The sequence below is a fragment of the Calypte anna genome, chromosome 19 (genome assembly GCF_003957555.1).
Source record: "Calypte anna isolate BGI_N300 chromosome 19, bCalAnn1_v1.p, whole genome shotgun sequence".
Taxonomy (NCBI): Eukaryota; Metazoa; Chordata; class Aves; order Apodiformes; family Trochilidae; genus Calypte; species Calypte anna.
The window spans coordinates 3376927-3394279 of NC_044264.1; the positions used below are offsets into that span (position 1 = coordinate 3376927).

Genomic DNA, 17353 nt, shown 5'->3' on the forward strand with positions numbered 1-17353 from the left:
GGATGAGGCTGAGGCAGCTGCTGGAGGCCGGGCTGGTGCCACAGCACCCGTGGCCACCAGGAACCAACCCAGCAACACCTCTAAAAAGCAGCCAAGGAAGCCCAAGTGACCAGGAGAGCCACAAAGCCAGAAGCCCCTCCTGGTCAGGAGACAGTGAGGGGGGGGCAGCTCCCTGAGGCCCCTGCCCACTGCAGAGTGTCCCTGGCAGGTTCTGTCACCTGTGTGACAGGCTCTGAGGTCACACTGGAACAGCCAAGGTCACACACCCCAGCCAGGCCCAAGGTTCTCCAGGTGCTGGGTACTGCTCTCAGCATCACTCTGCTCCTGGAGCTGCTCTGCAGTGAGGAGGAACAGGCAGAGAGAGACATCTGCACCACAGCACTGGGGGGGTTGAAGTGCTTAGAGAAGGAGCCTTGGCAAGAAACATGAGAGCCATTCGCCAGCCACCTTCTGCAACTGCTGACTTTGAACATGGTTGTACCTAAAGTGGCCACAGAGGACTTCTTTCCCTTGCAAATGAAGTCTTCAGAAATTCGGGATTATGGTAAGGCCTTCAGAGCCAATTTCCTGAGTGTGGTTGTGTCAAGGAAATCTCTGAAAACAGGCATGGAAGCCCCAAGAAGTGTGGCTGCTCAGGGCTGGTGACTGCAAGGGGGGAACTGCCCAACTATCCAAAGGCTGGAGAGGTGTATTTGGCAAACAGGGCTCCTGGTCCCTCCTGACGTGGCCCCATTCCTTCCTGAGACACTCCAGGCAGAATTCCCTGGTTCTGCAAGGCTGCTCTGTGCCTTCTGGAAAAGCTGAAGGTGGCTGTGGTCCATGTGAGCCAACGTGTTCAGATACGGGAGAGAGGGAAACTGATCCCTGCTGGGGGAGACACCAGGGCTTGTGAGCACCATGGAGCACACACAGCACTGTGCCCTGGCTGGCATGGCAACCTACTGCCTGATTCCCACTGGAGAGGGTGGGAAGGGCCCTCTTGGGGGCAGACTGACGTGTCCTTGTGAATCTTGTTGAGATCTAGAGAGACCACCTGAAATGCTTGTGTTTAGAAATGTGTCAATCCTTGGAGCAGGAGTGGGGCTGAAGGGTTTTGAGGTTGCCTGCCTCAGAGAGTGACACAGATCTTCCCTTGTTTTTCCAGAGGTGGCAAGGATCTGGGACACTATTTCAGGCTACCTCAGTCAAAAGCTGGCTCTCCACCAGGTTGGGACTTGCCCTCCTTCCTCCTCATCCGGTAAAGCCCAGTGAAATCCTGAGAGCCCTTTGCCACGGAGTACATTGTTCTCCCTGACCTGTTGGGTTCTTCGTGGGCAAAGAGGCAGGAGAGGGGAAAGTGCAGATCCTGTTTGCCTTCTCCCAAAGTTGCCAAAGAGCCCACCTTGCTCCTTTGTACCTGAAAGCCTGGGCAGGGCACTGAGCACCATCCCCTTTCTCTGGCAAGTCATCCCTCTGTCCCTCCAAGACTTCCTCTGATCCACCCCCTCGTCTGTTCCAGGCTGTCCCACATTCCCCAACTTGGGAACATTTGTGGTTGTCAGGGAGCTAGCAACCGGCACAAACAAGGATGTGGTGGCTGTGCACAGACCCGTGTTCCATCTCACAAAGGCCGTGCCGAGCTTTCTCGACCTCCAGTGCGGTCCCAAGGACGCAGCCGGTAAGAGAGAGACTGCAAGGGGCCTGAGCAGAGCAGGGAGGTGGCTCTGCTGCCCCGAGGGACTGAGTGAGTGTGAGCTGCTGGGCAGAGGCTGTGCCAGCCGACACCTCGGGAGCAGTGTGCTGCCTGAGGGCCTGGCAGCTGCAGAGCTTGGGTTGCAGGCTGCTCAGCAGCTCTGCAGGTCCCTAAGTTCCTCTCCTTTCCCAGCCCATGCCCATCGTCAGCAGCTGCCCTATGCTGAGATCGCCTCAGACAACGCTGTCTCGCTGAGCATGGTGCAGCTGTGCCTGGAAAGGACCCCTGCACCGTTTCCGTATCTGTGTGGAGAACAGGAAGAACGTGGCTCTCACTTGGAGGGATGTGGGCATGCTGATTGTCCAGGGAAAGGACGTCAAGATTGAAATTTACAGTCCACTTTCTTGAAAGGCTGAATGGGACTGCAAAGATGCTCCAAGCTCTTCTCAAGGTAGGAGTTTCCTCTTCCCGGCACCTCCCTTGGCTCTTCCGAAAGGCTTTCTGGGGGTTGCTTTCTCCTGGCCTGCTGTGCCTCGTGTGCCACAGTCTGGCTGTGCAAGAGGTACCCCAGAGGGGCCTCCTCCCTGTGTGACAGAAGGCCAGGCTGATGATGGGGAGCGCTGGGATGCCCCACTCTCAGGGTCAGGAGCAGAGCAAGGCTTTGCTGAGGCTGAGGCCAGAGCCCTTGGCTGCTCTGGCTCTTTGATGGCACTGCCCTAAGGGGGCCTGGGCAGCCATCCCCTCCCCTCCCAGTGTCCCCATCTCCCCTCAGCTGTCTCCACCCTTGTTGCAGATGCCGGAGATGAGGGACTCGTCATCTCAGACCAGGACACTGCTGCTTCCCAGACCTCTTCTGGACATGTTATCATCCTGCCAGAGTAGGTTTGCTCCTGCAGCCCTTGGCTGAGCAAGCAAGCAGGTTCTCAGCTCATGCCTGGGAGGGCTGCCCTCTTTCTCTTTCCAGGTACAAGACTGAGACCCTGCCTAAAATGTCATTGGTGAGAATAGACCGGAGGGGACATGCGGAGGTCACCTCAGGGCAGGGCTGCAGAAAAGATGGTGGCAGTGGAAAGAGAGGTGAGGGACCAGCGGGTGTCTGGCAGGGGTTGTGGTTTATTCCTTCCTCAGTGTCTGTGAGGGATCAGAGCTGACGTTATCCTGGAAGAGGGAGAGGCCCTGCTGGGAGTCTCTGTGCCATGACAGTAGAGCTTGCAGTGTCCCCATTGTGGAGCAAAAACTCAGGACAGCCTGCCCTTCAAATGGGCACTGAGAGTGCTGACAGACACCTGCCCAGGGGCTTTCATCCAAAGGGTGAAACTTCATCAGTGTTACAACCAACAGGCTTGAGCAGACCTGCATGTTACTCTCCTTGGAACTGGGACACAATAGCACCCAGAGCATCACTCAGATCCTGTTCTGAAGGTTTGTCTGGTTTCCTGTTTCTAGAGGAGATTGCTGAGCAGCCCCTCCTGCATCGAGCGAGGCAGATACCTACAGGGACTCTCAGCTCAGAGTGTGGACTGAAACCTGAAGACCAGGGAGCCTCGTGGCAGGTGAGACACTTGCAGGAATGGACGAGAATGGATGAGGCTGACCCTGGGCTCTCATCTCTGTGGGAGGCGAATAGTTCTGGGCAAAGAAGCTAGGCAAACTCCTGGTGGATTCTGTGGGCATAGGGAGCCCCCTGCACTCTCTGTTTGTCTCTGCAGGCTATCACCAGCCATGGAGAGCTCCTTGATTGAAGAGGAAATGGAAGAGAAAGGGAAACCTATGGTTAACAACAGAATGTTAAACTTCATTGCCAGAGCTGTTGACGAGACAGAAAAGGTACTGACAGGGACTGCTGCAGGCAGTGTGTTGTACTGGCTGCAGAGAAGAGTCTCTCCCCTTCTTCCAATGTTCTGGCTGAAGACAGGCAGGTCACTCTGTTCCCTTGGGAATCTTCTTTCCTCTGTTAGCCTCAGGAGACACAGCCAAAGGCCTCACTCTTGTGGCTGTGAGCCTCACTGTGGGTCATGTGGTCATTCCAAACAGGCTTTTTGGTGGAGGCTGCAGGAACCTGGGGGCAGAAAGGGAGACAGAAGAAGGGGCAGAGGGAGAGTGGAATGAAAATGGCTCAGCCCTCTGCAGACAGAATAATGCTCTCTGCTGTTGCATTTTGATCCCTCTCCAGAGTAAAGACAAGAAAAAAAAGAAGAAGATTCCTTTGCATGTCAAGAAATACGTCGATGAAGAGGCCAAGAGGGCAAAAGAGCTGGCAGCAAAAGATAAGCAGAGACGGAAAAGCATGGCACTAGTTCGAGCTAGGGCTGCGAGAGAAAAGAGGTCACACAGGGTTTCAGGTACTTGTAATTCCTGCAGAAAAAGAGCACTTTCTCCTCCCTCCGAGGGGGACTGACCTTGCAAGGTGCCTCTAACACACCAGCCTTTGAAGCAGCGGTTCTGCAGCAGTGCTGGGTGGGTGACAGCTGCCTTCCTGGGCAAGAGGGGTGACAGGGGAAATGTAGTGAAACCCTGGTTACACTCGGGCACCACACCTACGGCATGCTGAGGTCCTTCTCCTGACTTTCCCTGTCCCAGCAGGGTCCCTGCCAGAAGTGTTCTGGGGGTCGGAGTGCTGGGAAGCAGCACCCTGCGAGTGTGTGGCTGTTGTGTGAGAGTCTCCTCCTGTGCAGGGACCCAGGACCTATGGGCACCCATCAGGCACCATCACAACTATCAGCAAGAGGAGGGATTCGAGCCCTGACCTTTTGCAGAGAATGATGGGGGAGTGTGCAGAGGATGAAGAAGAGTCACCCATACTCATAGTCCAGGAGGATAACGATGTCCCCCCTAAGCGGTAAGACTGTGGCTGCTCCAGCCTGGGCAGTGGGGTGGTGGTGAGCCCATGACAGGGGGTGAAGGAAGCCAAGCCCCGAGCCACGGGGCCACACAGAGCACCCGGGGACTTCTGCATCCCTGGGAATGAGCTGGGTACAGCCCGATGACAAGGGGCCAAGGCAGGTTGGTGCCTAGCCTGGCTGGGAGGGGCTGTGGGGCCGGCTGGGGCCACCTCTGAGTGGGGTTGGGTGCGGGAGGAGAGAGGCAGGAGGGTCAGAGCTGAAGGGTGAGAGAGCCTCGGTCCTTGCTGTCGCAGGAGCCTTTCCCCAGGGACACAGAAGACCCTGCGGGAGGTGGTGACATGCATCCTGGAGCAGGTCACCCGCAAGCGCAGGGGCCAGAGGGACGAGCAGAGGGACCTGGACGACAAGCTCACCTGGTAAATCTCTGCAGACACGGGCAGTGCCCTTCCTCCCGCATGCCGGGGGCAGAGGGGCTTCTCCTGGTCCCGGCCTCTCGGCAGAGCCGTGTCCTGTGGGCAGGGCAGGCGCCCAGCTGGGGGGAGCCCCAGCTGCAGAGCGGTGTCCCCGCGCTCACCCCGCCTCCTCCTCCCGCTGTGTCCGCAGCGAGCTGGCAGTGCTGCGGTGGCAGCGCTCAGGGAAGGGGACAGGGAGCAGCCAGCAACAACTGCAGGAAGCTCGACCCCAAACTGCACCCCAGGCTGCGCCCGGGAAGAGGAGGGCAGGACCGGTACGTGGGCTCCTGGGGGACTGTGTTGCACCCACCCGTACAAAAGCAGGGACACACAGGCGGCTGTCGGGTCTGACGAGAGCCCCGAGGGCATGGTCAGCTGAAGGCTGAAGCGGCTGTCCCGAGGGATTGTCGGGAGGCAGCAGGTGGTTGTGTCCATTGACAAGACAGCTGTCAGACTCGAGTCACCTGCAGAGCCCCCCGAGGTGTGGGTTTGGAGGTGTCTGCGGTGCTGAGGGCACTGCCAGCCTTGCCTGGCACAGCAAGCAGCTGGGTTGCTTCCAGCCCCGTAGCAGCCGGCTCAGGGAGCACTGCAGAAAGGCTCCGGCTCCGGGAGGACTGCGAGCAGAACAGGGCCGGTGCAGAGGCCGGGAAGAAGAAGGGGCAAGAGGGAGGGGGAGAGCTAAAATGGCCCCAGCCCCGCTGCCCAGAGCCTGACCCTGCTGCTGCTGCATGCTGTGGCCCTGCAGGCACAGCCCCACCTCTGCACGGAGGAACGACGGCAGCTCTGGGACTCCCTGTGCAAGGAGCACCAGGAGAAGGTGGCCAAGTGGAGACCTGGAGAGGAGAGCAGGAGCCATGGTGTGCCTCCCTGAGGAGGTAGAGGGAAGCGCCCATTGCCCTGGTGCTGAGGAGGAGGCCCTCAGGTAAAGATCTCTAAAGATGTTTGCCCCTGCCCGGCACTGCCCTTCCTTCCTTGGACTGCCCAGAGCCCCAGGACAAAGAGGTCTTTTCTTCACGGCCTCGTGGTGTGAAGAGCAGCAGCCTGGTCTTCCAGGGACCATGAGCCTGCTGTCTCCAGACAGAAGCAGATCCACCACGCGTGTCCTTCCAGCAGAAGCCTCCTCCAGCATGATGAGCATCCAGACCATGTATCCAGCTGATGGATGCATGGAGAGCAAGAGCTTTGTGTGCAAAGTACGTTCCTGCCTCCTAGGAGCTCCCTGCTGCTGAGATGTTCTGAGTGGGCGATGGGTCTGAGCCTTCGTGTCCACTGCCCCTCTGAGACACCTGCACTGGTCAGCAGCACAGCTGGAGAGGTCACAGTGCACACTGTGCCAAAATAGGTCTCCCTCCAACACTGATGGAGCAGAAGAATTAAACACCAGCCAGGCAGGCTGGCAGGAAAATTGTGGCTTGTTTTTTGTTTCTTTTAAATTGGTTGGAAACAGAAGTGCTAAGGTACTAACAGGCTGACCCTGTTCTTACCTAGAGTGGTTCCAAAGAATGTTTATCAATATGGTGATAGATATATATGTTATGTATATATAATAAAATTATATAATATAAATACATAATATATAATATATACCCAATGTGGACCAGTAAGGGGTGGGAGGGGCATCTGCACCACCACATCCATCCCGTGACAAAGCCAATCTGTCTTCTCCACACTGCAGTGCTGTGGCCACCTCTTTACAGGTTCCACCTATAAATAGACATCTTTTTTGTTAGAATTTGAGATAAAACATTGTTTTTAGATCAATCTCTGTAACTGGTACAGCATAGCTGCTAATGTTAGTACTCTTAATATGTTGATAAAACAATCTGCACGCAGAGGTTCTTTGCAGTAGGACAAGGTTTTTTGCCACTTCCCAGCTCTGATCCAAAGCAATGTCCAGTGCAAACAGTGGTACCAGAGCCAGAAGTGAGGGCAGTTTGGTGGCACCTCACATGGTCCCAAGGCCATATTTCATGGAATATTCCACTGGGGTAAGAGATCAGGCATGAGCCATTGGTCATTGGCAGAGGGACTTTGACATTTGTGGGGACAGTTTCTTCCCTTTCGTAATTGCTGTGGAAGTCGAGTGAGGAGTCAGTGGTAGGTGATGTGGGATCAAGTTTAGTAATGGCTCATTTAACTAAGTGCTAGAGAACAGATTAGATAAAGAGGTTCTCTGGAGGGAAATTGTACCAGTGTTTTCTGAGGCACAAAGTTTTGCACTTTGGAAATGAGGTACCCCTGAATGTCACTGGCTGTCCTAGCTGGAATGTTTTTGGGTGTCCTTTTTTCCAATGGCGAGGTGCCAAGCTCAGGAGCTCAGCTTGTAGGGGGCTTCCCATGGGCCCACATCCATTGCTTCACTGATGAAGCAGTTCCCCTGGGCCCCCTGGGCCTAAGGCTGTTTTTCCATACCTGCCAAATCCCCTTCTCCTTCTCCTGTACCATTTGATTGAGGATCAGAGAGGGTATGAAATACCATAGGAATTTCTTCTGTTTTGCCCATCTTGCACCTCAGAGCTAGACCAAGGGGACAGAGCCCTACACACCAAGCCCAGTGCACCCAGGCAGTGCAGGATGGTATTGGATTAAAGCCCCTTGCATGTGGTGATACCTTGGGAAGGGTCCTGGCTAACCTCCATCCAGGCAGCACCCTGCAGCCACCCCTAACCCTAACCATAAACCCTAATCCTAACCCTAAACCTACACTAACCCTAACCAACTGGCACTGACTGGTGGCTGGGCAGGAGGCAGGGCTTTTGGCTCCTGCTGAGGGCAGCCTGCTCATGCCACCTCTGTGCCTTTTTGAGCTTCCAGGGCTTTTGGGGTGCACCTTGGACCCCTTTGTGTGCCCCTCTCTGCTTACCTGGATGCTCTTAGAGGACTAAACCCCTGTCAAATACAGGCCTGAGTTGCCAAATAAATAATAGGAACATTCCATATATGCAGAGAAATGAGGAGTGTTGTAGGAGAGGCACTGCTAAGAGAAATGATGCTGTGGTCCTCAGCATGAAGGACAATCTGTTTAATAAAGGCAGCTTTCAAGCTCACATCACTAGAACTGTGGAAGTTCAACTACAAACCACCTGATTACCAGAATCTCTGTGTTAAAAAAAGACTCAGTATTCTGTTAATGGTTTAATTATTTAATGAATAAAATTGCAATAAGCAAAACAGCTCTGGGTGCGTGGGGAGTCTCCACTCCGCTCACACACACACCCTAAAACTCTGGAATTACCTTTTATTGATCACAGTTCTAGGCATATTCAAAAGGAGGTGGGGTTACATACATATTCATAGGATTACAGCAGGTCATTATATTCATGAAACTCTTCTTTTGGGAGATATCCGGGGTCGTCAGACTTTGGATGAAGTAAGAAGTCTTCCTCAGGCTTGAACTTTTTTACCTTTCTGATTTCCCTGACTTCATTATAATTGTTACAAGAGGTGATATCAGACCAGCATAACTTTCCCTTATCTGCTGGTTGAATCCACATCAAACTTGTGCAGCTGTTCCCATTCCTTTGGTGCCTCCTACCCTTGGCAGTGCTTAAGAACAGGACCGACACTTTTAATTACCTTCCAGACAGACGCTAGCCTCGTTAGGGCCTTGTTTTGTTCACACTGTTTCAGTGGAAAAATTCCATGTCTCAGCTGCTTTGTCTAGCCCCATATTCACTTCTTTTCAGTTTAATTCTTTCCTGAATTTTGCTGGTTAGTGTAGTGGAGGAGCCTTTCTTGCTCCTGGGGCTCGACGAGCTGCTGGCCTCTGCATTGCCTCGCACAAGAGTGAGCTGAGCTGGACTGCCCTCTGTGGGTGTGTGTCCCACCTTTATTGGCCCCCTGGTAATAGGGGGCCTGCCCTAACCAGGCACAGGTGGACTCATACCCACTCTTTGGCAACTCGAGGCACCTGATTTATCTTGTTTCTCTACAGTTAGGGATACAAATTCACCAATATACATTACATCTGGTAAACCTGAATTCAGATGGTGGTAGGTGAAGCTGTCAAACCAATCCAGAAACCAAGGGCTGCTGACAATTTCCAACTGTTCATGGAATTCTTTATTCCCAATAACTTTTACCAGTGGCTTGAGCTTCTCTTTCAGATTCTCCCCCTCCTTTGCTGGGAGAATAAATCACAGCCTCATGTGAGCACGTTCAGTTTGCATGTTCTCCTTCAGCTGCTGACTTCCAGTGCCTGCACAGACACGAAGCACAAAGCATTTACTGAGCTGTTTAAAAACCACTGCATAGAAACAAAACCTCAAACCCTTCCTGTTTGCTTCAGACACATTTCTCAGTCCTGCTCTCTGCCACTCTTCTTGCTGTTCCTCATCATTTCAAATACTTAAAAACCTCTCTGGAGTTATGTCACGCAGCAGCTGGACTGCAGAACACCAGGAGCCCATGCAAAGCCCAATTTCCCACCTCAATTTAAATAAATTATAAAAGCTTTACCCCTGTTCTGGGCATATCACTGTTGTTGCTTTAATCATTTTCTTTCTTTATCCTTTCCCCAAATGTTATCAGAACAAACTTCCCAAGCTTCAGGAGCACCTATTGTCAGCAGCTGAGTGGCCACTCTGGGGGCTTTGGAGCTTTTGGGGTTTTGCTGACCCCCCTGGTGGCTGCTGACAGAGAAATCCCTCTTGAAGAGAACACCTCTGAGCAGAGGTGATTTTGTGAGGAAACCAACCTGCTGCTTGGTGCCTGGTGTGGTTTGACAGAGTAGTGAATGTCCCTCATGCTCTTTCTATGAGGATGACTGGGTACAGATGCTTTGTCCCAGGATTCACACATTTTTCAGCCACAACAGTCACAATATCTCTGAACATCTGCTCCAGCTGTGGGTATCTCTTTGTCTGACACCTGCAGCTCCCGTTCTGATAAAACCTGGACAGTAAATTATAAAAATACCAGTTAGTGAAGATCACAGATTTGACTGAAGAGTGAAACCCTTAGCAATTGTGTTACATTTTGAATTGTTTGACCAGTTTGGTTTGTGAAGTGCAGAAAAAGAATAACTGCATCACTCCTGTGCACTGGGATGAGAGAGCTCTGCTGAGGCTTCTAGAGGGAAAACCAACACACAAACACTGAACTTACAAGAGAAACAGCTTTACCTTCCACTTCTTGTCCCGCACTGCTTCTATCCTGACAGGAATAACTAAGATATTAAATCTGCTTATAACATTTAATTGGAGTTTTCAAAAATAACCACAGTTCCTTTCCCTCCCTGCAGCCTCAGTGACACCTTGGGAGAAAAACCAGGAGTGGGTAAAACCTTGTTTCTTTTTATGTGACTGCAGCCATCAGTGCATCAAAGCTGCATGATATTGCAGAACACTCAGAGGTCTCTTCAGCCAGAAACTTTTGTACATTTAAGACTATACCAGAGTTACCACTCCTCCTTTCTACTAATTTCTTAACACTGAAAACCCCTTTTCCCTCCAGCACACTGGCATTCTCCCAAACCAACACTCAGCAGCTGACTGAGCCCTTGTAAAACACTCCAAAAGTCTTTCCCAAGCTTTTATGAAACAGGAAGCTGCAAACTGGTTGGATTCCACCAACTTACAGAGTTCTGTTGGGTCATTCTGTCCCAAAGGCTTGAATGAGGTTTGTCCTGCTTTGCCTCCTGGCCTTTGGACACATTGACAAACACTGAGAAAACAGGATCTTGTTTATATTTTTCTCCGTAGAAATACGGGAAGGGTTAGAAAAGATGGGCAGTGAACCCCGAAAGAAAGAGCATAGGAGTTTTTAGCAAGAAAAAACCAAATCTTGCTGCAAAGTCAATCAGGAGAACCTGGGAACCTCTACTTAGTACTGAAATGGGGTCAGGTATAACATGTTGAGAGGCAGTGGCTGAACATGAGCCAGCATGTGCCCAGGTGGCCAAGGTGGCCACCATCACCCTGGCTGGTACCAGCCCTGGTGTGGGCAGCAGAAGCAGGGCAGGGATCATCCCCCTGTGCTGGGCACTGCTGAGGCTGCAGCTCCAGTCCTGGGGTCAGTTCTGGGCCCCGCACAACCAGAAGGACCTTGAGGGGTTGGAGTGTGCCCAGAGAAGGGAATGGAGCTGGGGAAGGGTCTGGAGCACAAGTCTGCCCAGGAACAGCTGAGGGCCCTGGGGGTGTTGGAGCAGAGGAGGCTGAGGGGAGACCTTCTGGCTCTCTGCAACCCCCTGAGAGGAGGTTGGAGCCAGGGGGGGTCGGGCTCTGCTCCAAGGAACAAGGGATGGGACAAGAGGAACTTTGGCACAACTCAAGTTGTGCCAGGGGAGGTTTAGGTTGGAGCTGGGGAACAATTTCTGCCTGGAAAGGGTTGTCAGGGCCTGGCCCAGGCTGCCCAGGGCAGGGCTGGAGTCCCCATCATCCCTGGAGGGGTTTGAGAGCCCTGGAGATGTGGGGATGAGGGACATGGGGTGGGGGTGGCCTGGGCAGGGATGGGGGAAGGGTTGGACCTGATGAGCTGAAAGGGCTTTTCCAACCAAACAATTCTATGGAATGTCACTGCCCAGGGCAGTGGCAGCGCCCCGAGCTCCCCCGTTTCCCCAGCCCCGTCACCCCGGGCAGTCCCCTTCCCCGTCCCCTCATCCCCTTGCGGCACCAGCGATGCCGAAGCGCTCCCGCCGCCACCCCCGGCCCGTGTGCGAGGCGGGGCGGGGTTGTGGGGGGGGAATGGAGACGGGGAAGGCACCGCCCACGCCGCCTCCCCATTGGCCGCCGCTGCGCCCGCCCCGCCCTTGGTGTCTCTGGGAAAACCCCTCCGGAGGGGAACGGGGGGGAGAGGCCGGAACTGGAGAGTGGGGGCACAGGGCCTGGGTGCTGGCGGTGAGGAGCGGGATCGGGAAACGGGATCGGGGTGAGGGGGGCGAGGGGGTGGGGTCAATAGCCGCCTGGTGAGGGTGTTTGGTGTGTAGGGGTGTGGGTAAGGGCTGGGGGGGTTTGCGGGGTGCTGTGAGGGGCAGGGGGTGTCTGTGTGTGTGTGAACCGTGAGGTGGTCACGGCTGGGGGTTCCTGTGCTGAGGGCAGCTCCCGGCATGGGGTGACCCCGAGGAGCAGTGACATGGGGGGACTCGGGGTTGCAGGGGTGAGGTGAGGCAGTGGGGTGAGGGTCTGGGGGGAGGGGTGGGGGAGCTGCAGGGCTGGGGGTACCCGGCTGCTGGAGCCCCCCGGGGCTGCTGGGGTGGGGTGGGGTTGGCAGTGCTGGGGCTGCTGGCACCGGTGGGGAGCATCTGGGGGCACAGGGGCAGCGGCCTCATGGGGGGACCCCCCAGCTCTGTGCTTTTGGGGTTCAGTGTTGCTGATGGAAGGGTGAGGGGGAGAGCAGGTTTTGTACTGTTAGGAACAAGCAGGGGAAGAGGAAGCTGAGTGTGTCCAGGCTCCTGGAAATACTGGGATTCTGTGCTCCTGTCTGATGTCTGCAACAACAAGATCTGAGGATAACAGGAGAAGGGCTCATCTGCAGTTCCCAGTCAAAAAGCATCACAAAAAAAGCCTTATTTAAAAATCTGAGTGCTTTTGTGAGACTAATCCCAGGCAGAGCTCAAGAGCACTCCTGGCTCTGTGTACCTAGAATTTTGAGTTGGTTCACAACAGTCTGGGCTGTTCTGAATCAGACCTCACCCACATGATAGAACTGTGGAAGTTTCAGTTGAATCCAGGTCTCAGTCTGGTCCTGAAACTCGGGGTCAAAGCTGTTGTTGTAATCAGTGTGGTGCCTGCTGTGTGCAAGCAAGGGCTGTTCTCAGCAGCATGCTCTGTGGGGGAGATTTTCTCCATGAAATTGAACTTTCCAGCTCCAGAGAGCTGCACGTGTCAGGGCTGTGCAAAACCAAGGCCAGTGTGATACAGTGAATGTTTCACAAGGACATTTTACTTTCAGACACTTGCACAGCACAAGTGTTTTCTGCTTTCTCTTAGAACAGAACCTGCTGTTATCTGAGGAAAACCTGGAGTTTCCAATATGGCAGTCTAGAACATTAGAACATACACAAATGAAACTCAGCTTGCACACCTCTGAGGAGGGGAAGGTTCCTTGATTCTGTTGTATTTTCTTGTCTTTAGCCCAAAGCTGTTTTCTGCAGAACTAGAGAATTGTCAGTGGCATCAATCTGTGGGCCCTGTGTGATTATTTTCTTGTGTACAAAACCCTGCTCTTGCTAAACCTGTGCTTTATTCTCAATTCAGGTGTCCCAATGGATACATGGAACTTTTTCTCTACTTGCCTGGTGTCCTTATGGCTGCACAGGTTCTACATCTATTCTGCTGTTGCTTTTGGGATCAGTGTTTGGATTATTGTTCAGTTCTTCATCACCAAGACCAAGAAGAAGTTCACTGAACACGTAAGCACTTTTGTCTGAGAAGGCCCCAAAATCTGTGTGGAAGTGCTGGGTAAAGGTCCCCAGGGGTGCAGGGAAATGTTCCTCTTGGGTCAGTGCAAACCCTCAGTGCAGTTTGGGTCACCTGAGGGTTCTGATCCTCAGCCTGGGTGTTCTCCTGTTAGTGGGGAGCTGAGGGCCTGTGCTGCTCTGCTGCTTCTTGCCATGGTGCTGAGGGGATGTGTCAGCCTGGCTCTGCCCAGTGGCTGCAGGGTTCTGTTTCCACTGAATTTGGGCTGGTTTGGGGAGGGGAGTGGGATTAGGCTGCTCAGGAAGGTAAAGCCCCTCCTGGCAGGTGAGTGAAGTTGAGGTTCTGAGGCTCTGCTGGATCCTGTTGGGTGTGAGCTGGGTCTGGGTCAGAGGGGTGGTGCTGGATTGTGGCTCTGCTGGTGTCAGGGAAGCTGAAACATTTTGGCTGTGGCATTTGCATGGCCTCAGGATTTGTGTGCTAAATGTCTTTGGGAAAATCGGGTTAACATCACTTTGAGAGGGGATTGATTGAAACTCTGCTTGGTTCTTAGGGTGAAAAAAGCCAATGGGACTCCTGCTGGAGGGACAGAAGACAAGCTTGTCAATGGGTCTGTCCCCCTGCAGGCAAAGGAAATCCATGTTGCTGGGGTTAAAATTTTCTACGGGTCTCAAACTGGCACAGCAAAGGTACAGATTTCTTGGTTTTCTCCCCCATGTGAAGTTGGTTTGAAATATCCCTGAGACTCAAGGATTTGGCTTGCCTCAGCAACACTGCACTGGGTAAACATCTCAGGGTTCATCAGAAACTTCCCTAGAAGTCATTGCCCAACATGGAAGAGAAGTGAAAACTTTGTAACATAAAAATATCATTCTTTTTCTACTCCTGTTAAGTGAGGCATGCAGCAGAGGCACTGATTAGGAAGTTTAAAGTTTGCCATCACATATCCTCTTCATTCTCTAGCAGGGGGTCTTAGGTTAATACTGGTGTGTGTGCTTTCTGGAAAAGAAATTAAATTTGTTTATATAAATGTAAAATCATCATTCATTAAAATTCATGAATCTCTCTTCTTCCTGTCAGTAGATTTAATTTTTTTTAAATGTGAGGGATTTCAGTCCAGTGCCATTTTTCCTGTGTCATTGTTCTTTCTGTGCTGGGAGAGATTTGTTGGCTGGGTTTAGCAGGAGCATCTTTTGACCCTTACAGTAGCTGGACTGAAGGAACCTGATAATCCTAGAATCTGATAACCTTCTAGATTTCCTTTTTCAGAGATTTGCCAGAAGTCTGGCTGAAGCAGTTGCTTCCCAGGATTGCCTGTGGAAGTCATTAGCCTGGGAGACTACGATCCAGATGATTGTTTAGTAGAGGAGGTAGGTACCTGAGAAACAGGAGATCATAAAGCATTTCCTGGGAATGTGAGGGCTTTGTTCTTCTTGTACTTCTCTTCTCCTGGAAATCTCCAAAGCCACGTGCTGGAAGTGGCTTCCCTTCTATCTAAGCAAGAGCAAGCCCTCTGGCCTCAGCAGCAATCCTTGAACTTTGAAAATTGCTGGGGAAGGTTCCCAAGCATCTCTGGGTGCTGAGAGTGACTTTGCAGGAGCTTGTTCTGCAGCTCAGGTGTCAGTGACACCAGGGTGGCTGCTGCAGGTCCCCCCTGTCCTGTCTTTTGACACCACACCATGGAAGGGTTCAAACCCAGACTCAGGAGATGGTGACACTGCCACAGCCCTTGTGGCCTTAGAAGTCAGAACTGTCTTGGGAGGCGTATTCAATGTTTGCATGATCCTTGAAGGATCTTCCCTTCTGAGAATATTGGTATTTACTGTTTGTTGCCCTGGGAGAGCTGATTGCTGTAAGAGTCTCTCAGGAAGCTGTTGATTGGGGTGGAAGAAGGTGGGTGTCCTGTTCTGTGCCCCTGTTGGGTAGGAGTAAGGCAGCTTGATCTCCTGGCTCATTTCAGGTGGCTCAGCAGGGGGACAGCTGCTCAGCACATTGGGATTGTCCCCCTGCAGCATCCTGCACCACTGCCTGTTCACCCACTTAGCAAAAAATCTTCTCTTTTGCCTTGTCCCAGCTGCCCGTGGGTATTGCTCTCCTCCTGATGTAAAGTGTTCTGAAAAATGCAGTCATCTTTTTTGTTCTCTTTATTATCAGACAACCAGCAGGAACATCTGTGTGTTCCTGGTAGCCACATACACAGCTGGGCAGCCACCAGACAGTGCAGTGTGGTTCTGCAGGTGGTTGGAGGAGGCAGTGAACGACTTTCGGCTTGGGAAGACTTACCTGCAGGGCCTGAGATATGCTGTGTTTGGCTTGGGAAACTCAGCTTATGCTGATCATTACAACACAGTGAGTATCTGCCATGCCTCTTCCTTTGCTTCCTGCTCCTTGGAAAGGCTGAGCTTCCCTAAATGCTCACAGTGATGCTGGGGGTTTGTCTGAGAGCTGCAGCCTTTGGGTGGAGTTGATCAGAGAATGGGTTTAGGGCCCAGGCAGCGTGGTTGTGAAGCAGGAGTCCCAAAATCACTGCAGTAATCTGGGAGGTGTGGGAATACATGTGGCAAATGCTCATTGAGGTAACATCCAGCTTGGGAAGCTCTCCCTCAGTGTGTGAGGGTACAGCCTCTCACTTGCTGCCTTGTTTAGGCTGCTTTTCTCAACTTCTTTTGGGCTTTGCTGTATTCTTTGAGCTTGGCAGATCTGTAGATGCACAATCTGGCTGTACCTTAGCCAGGCAGTTTTCTTTCATCTTGGAAAAATAACCTAATGATCTCTGACTTGCCACTGGGTTTGTGTAGCTGGGGTGACATCGACTACTCTGTGATAACTGCTGTCCACATGTCCACATGCCCAAAGCAGCTTCTGTCCAGACCTGATCCTTCCCTTCTCAGTGTGATGGCAGCAGGGAGGGTGTTCCATGGTGTTCAGGCTGCTGTGTGGCCAGGCAGAGGAGAGGGAGTCCTGACATCCCTGCCTGGTAGTCCTGAGCAGCTCACCAGCTCTGTTTCCAGGCTTGGTCTTTGCTTTCTTAGTTTAACTTGGTCTTCCTTTAATTTTCCTTTCCCTGTGATCCTCTCCCAGGTTGGCAGGAACATTGACAGGTGGCTGTGGATGCTCAGTGCCAGCCGTGTCCTGACTCGTGCTGAAGGGGACTGCAATGTGGCCCAGAGCAAGCATGGCAGCATTGAAGCTGACTTTGAAGCCTGGAAAAGCAAGTTCTCCTGCAGCTTCAGGCCCTCTGCAGAGGGGAAAAGAAGATGTGCAGTGGGAAGTGCAAGAAAGGGAAATGCAAATCTGGAGGGAAGCAGAACAAGGAGAGCTCAGCTGATGAACACGGGGCATTGGAATATGAGAATACTGAGGTAGAGCCAAAATCCATTGACCTTATTTCTGGTTTAGTGCCCTCTGGAACACTATTTGACTTCTCTCCTTCCTCGGGCAGCCAGAGGGGTGCTGTGGGAGCTTGATACTTCCTAGTGGTGCAGAGGAGGATTAGGAGGGGTGAGATCCTGTGGTGGATAACATGTAGAATAAATCTAAAGAAAGATCAAAGAATTAGTTATGGACATGGGCTAGATGGCATCTGTATAATGAGGGAGCCTTCCCCTTGAGCAGGGGCAGTGTATGCTCCAGGAGGTCAGTCTGGGTTCTCTTCAGTCTTTGCTTTGTCTCATGGCCAAGTGAAGCATTTGGTTCCTGCCAGCATTTCATCTGCTTTCAGTTCAACCCGTGGAAGCTGAGGTGCTTTGCCTTCATCCCAAGGTTTTTTCCAAAAGCAGCTGGGAGAATGTTACCTGTGCAAGTCCTGAATGTGTTTGCCTGCAATGCTTTGTGTCTTTTGGAGTATTTGTTCATTTCAGGTTTTGAATAAGAAATCCTCTCCCTTCCTCTACAGAGTGAGACCCAGAGCTGCTGTGGCACTTTAATGCTCCTTGCAAGCCATTTGTTGTGGGTTTGAAATTATGACTCTGGCTGTGTTGAGTTTTGTAGGAAAATTTGGGCTCTTGTAGCTGAGTGGGTTTGAGAGTGCTC

At 52.4% G+C, this 17353-nt stretch overlaps 1 protein-coding gene across 1 annotated transcript in view; it reads left to right on the forward strand.

Annotated features, from left to right (window-relative positions):
• Window positions 1-11871: 11871 nt before the first annotated feature.
• Window positions 11872-17353, forward strand: part of TYW1B (tRNA-yW synthesizing protein 1 homolog B) — a 104299-nt gene continuing 98817 nt past the window's right edge. The window contains 7 exon segments of the mRNA XM_030462417.1: window positions 11872-11884; window positions 13163-13304; window positions 14593-14630; window positions 14633-14691; window positions 15476-15670; window positions 16403-16538; window positions 16541-16683. Of these exon segments, the coding sequence (XP_030318277.1) occupies window positions 13171-13304; window positions 14593-14630; window positions 14633-14691; window positions 15476-15670; window positions 16403-16538; window positions 16541-16683 (705 nt within the window). The 5' untranslated portion in view covers window positions 11872-11884; window positions 13163-13170.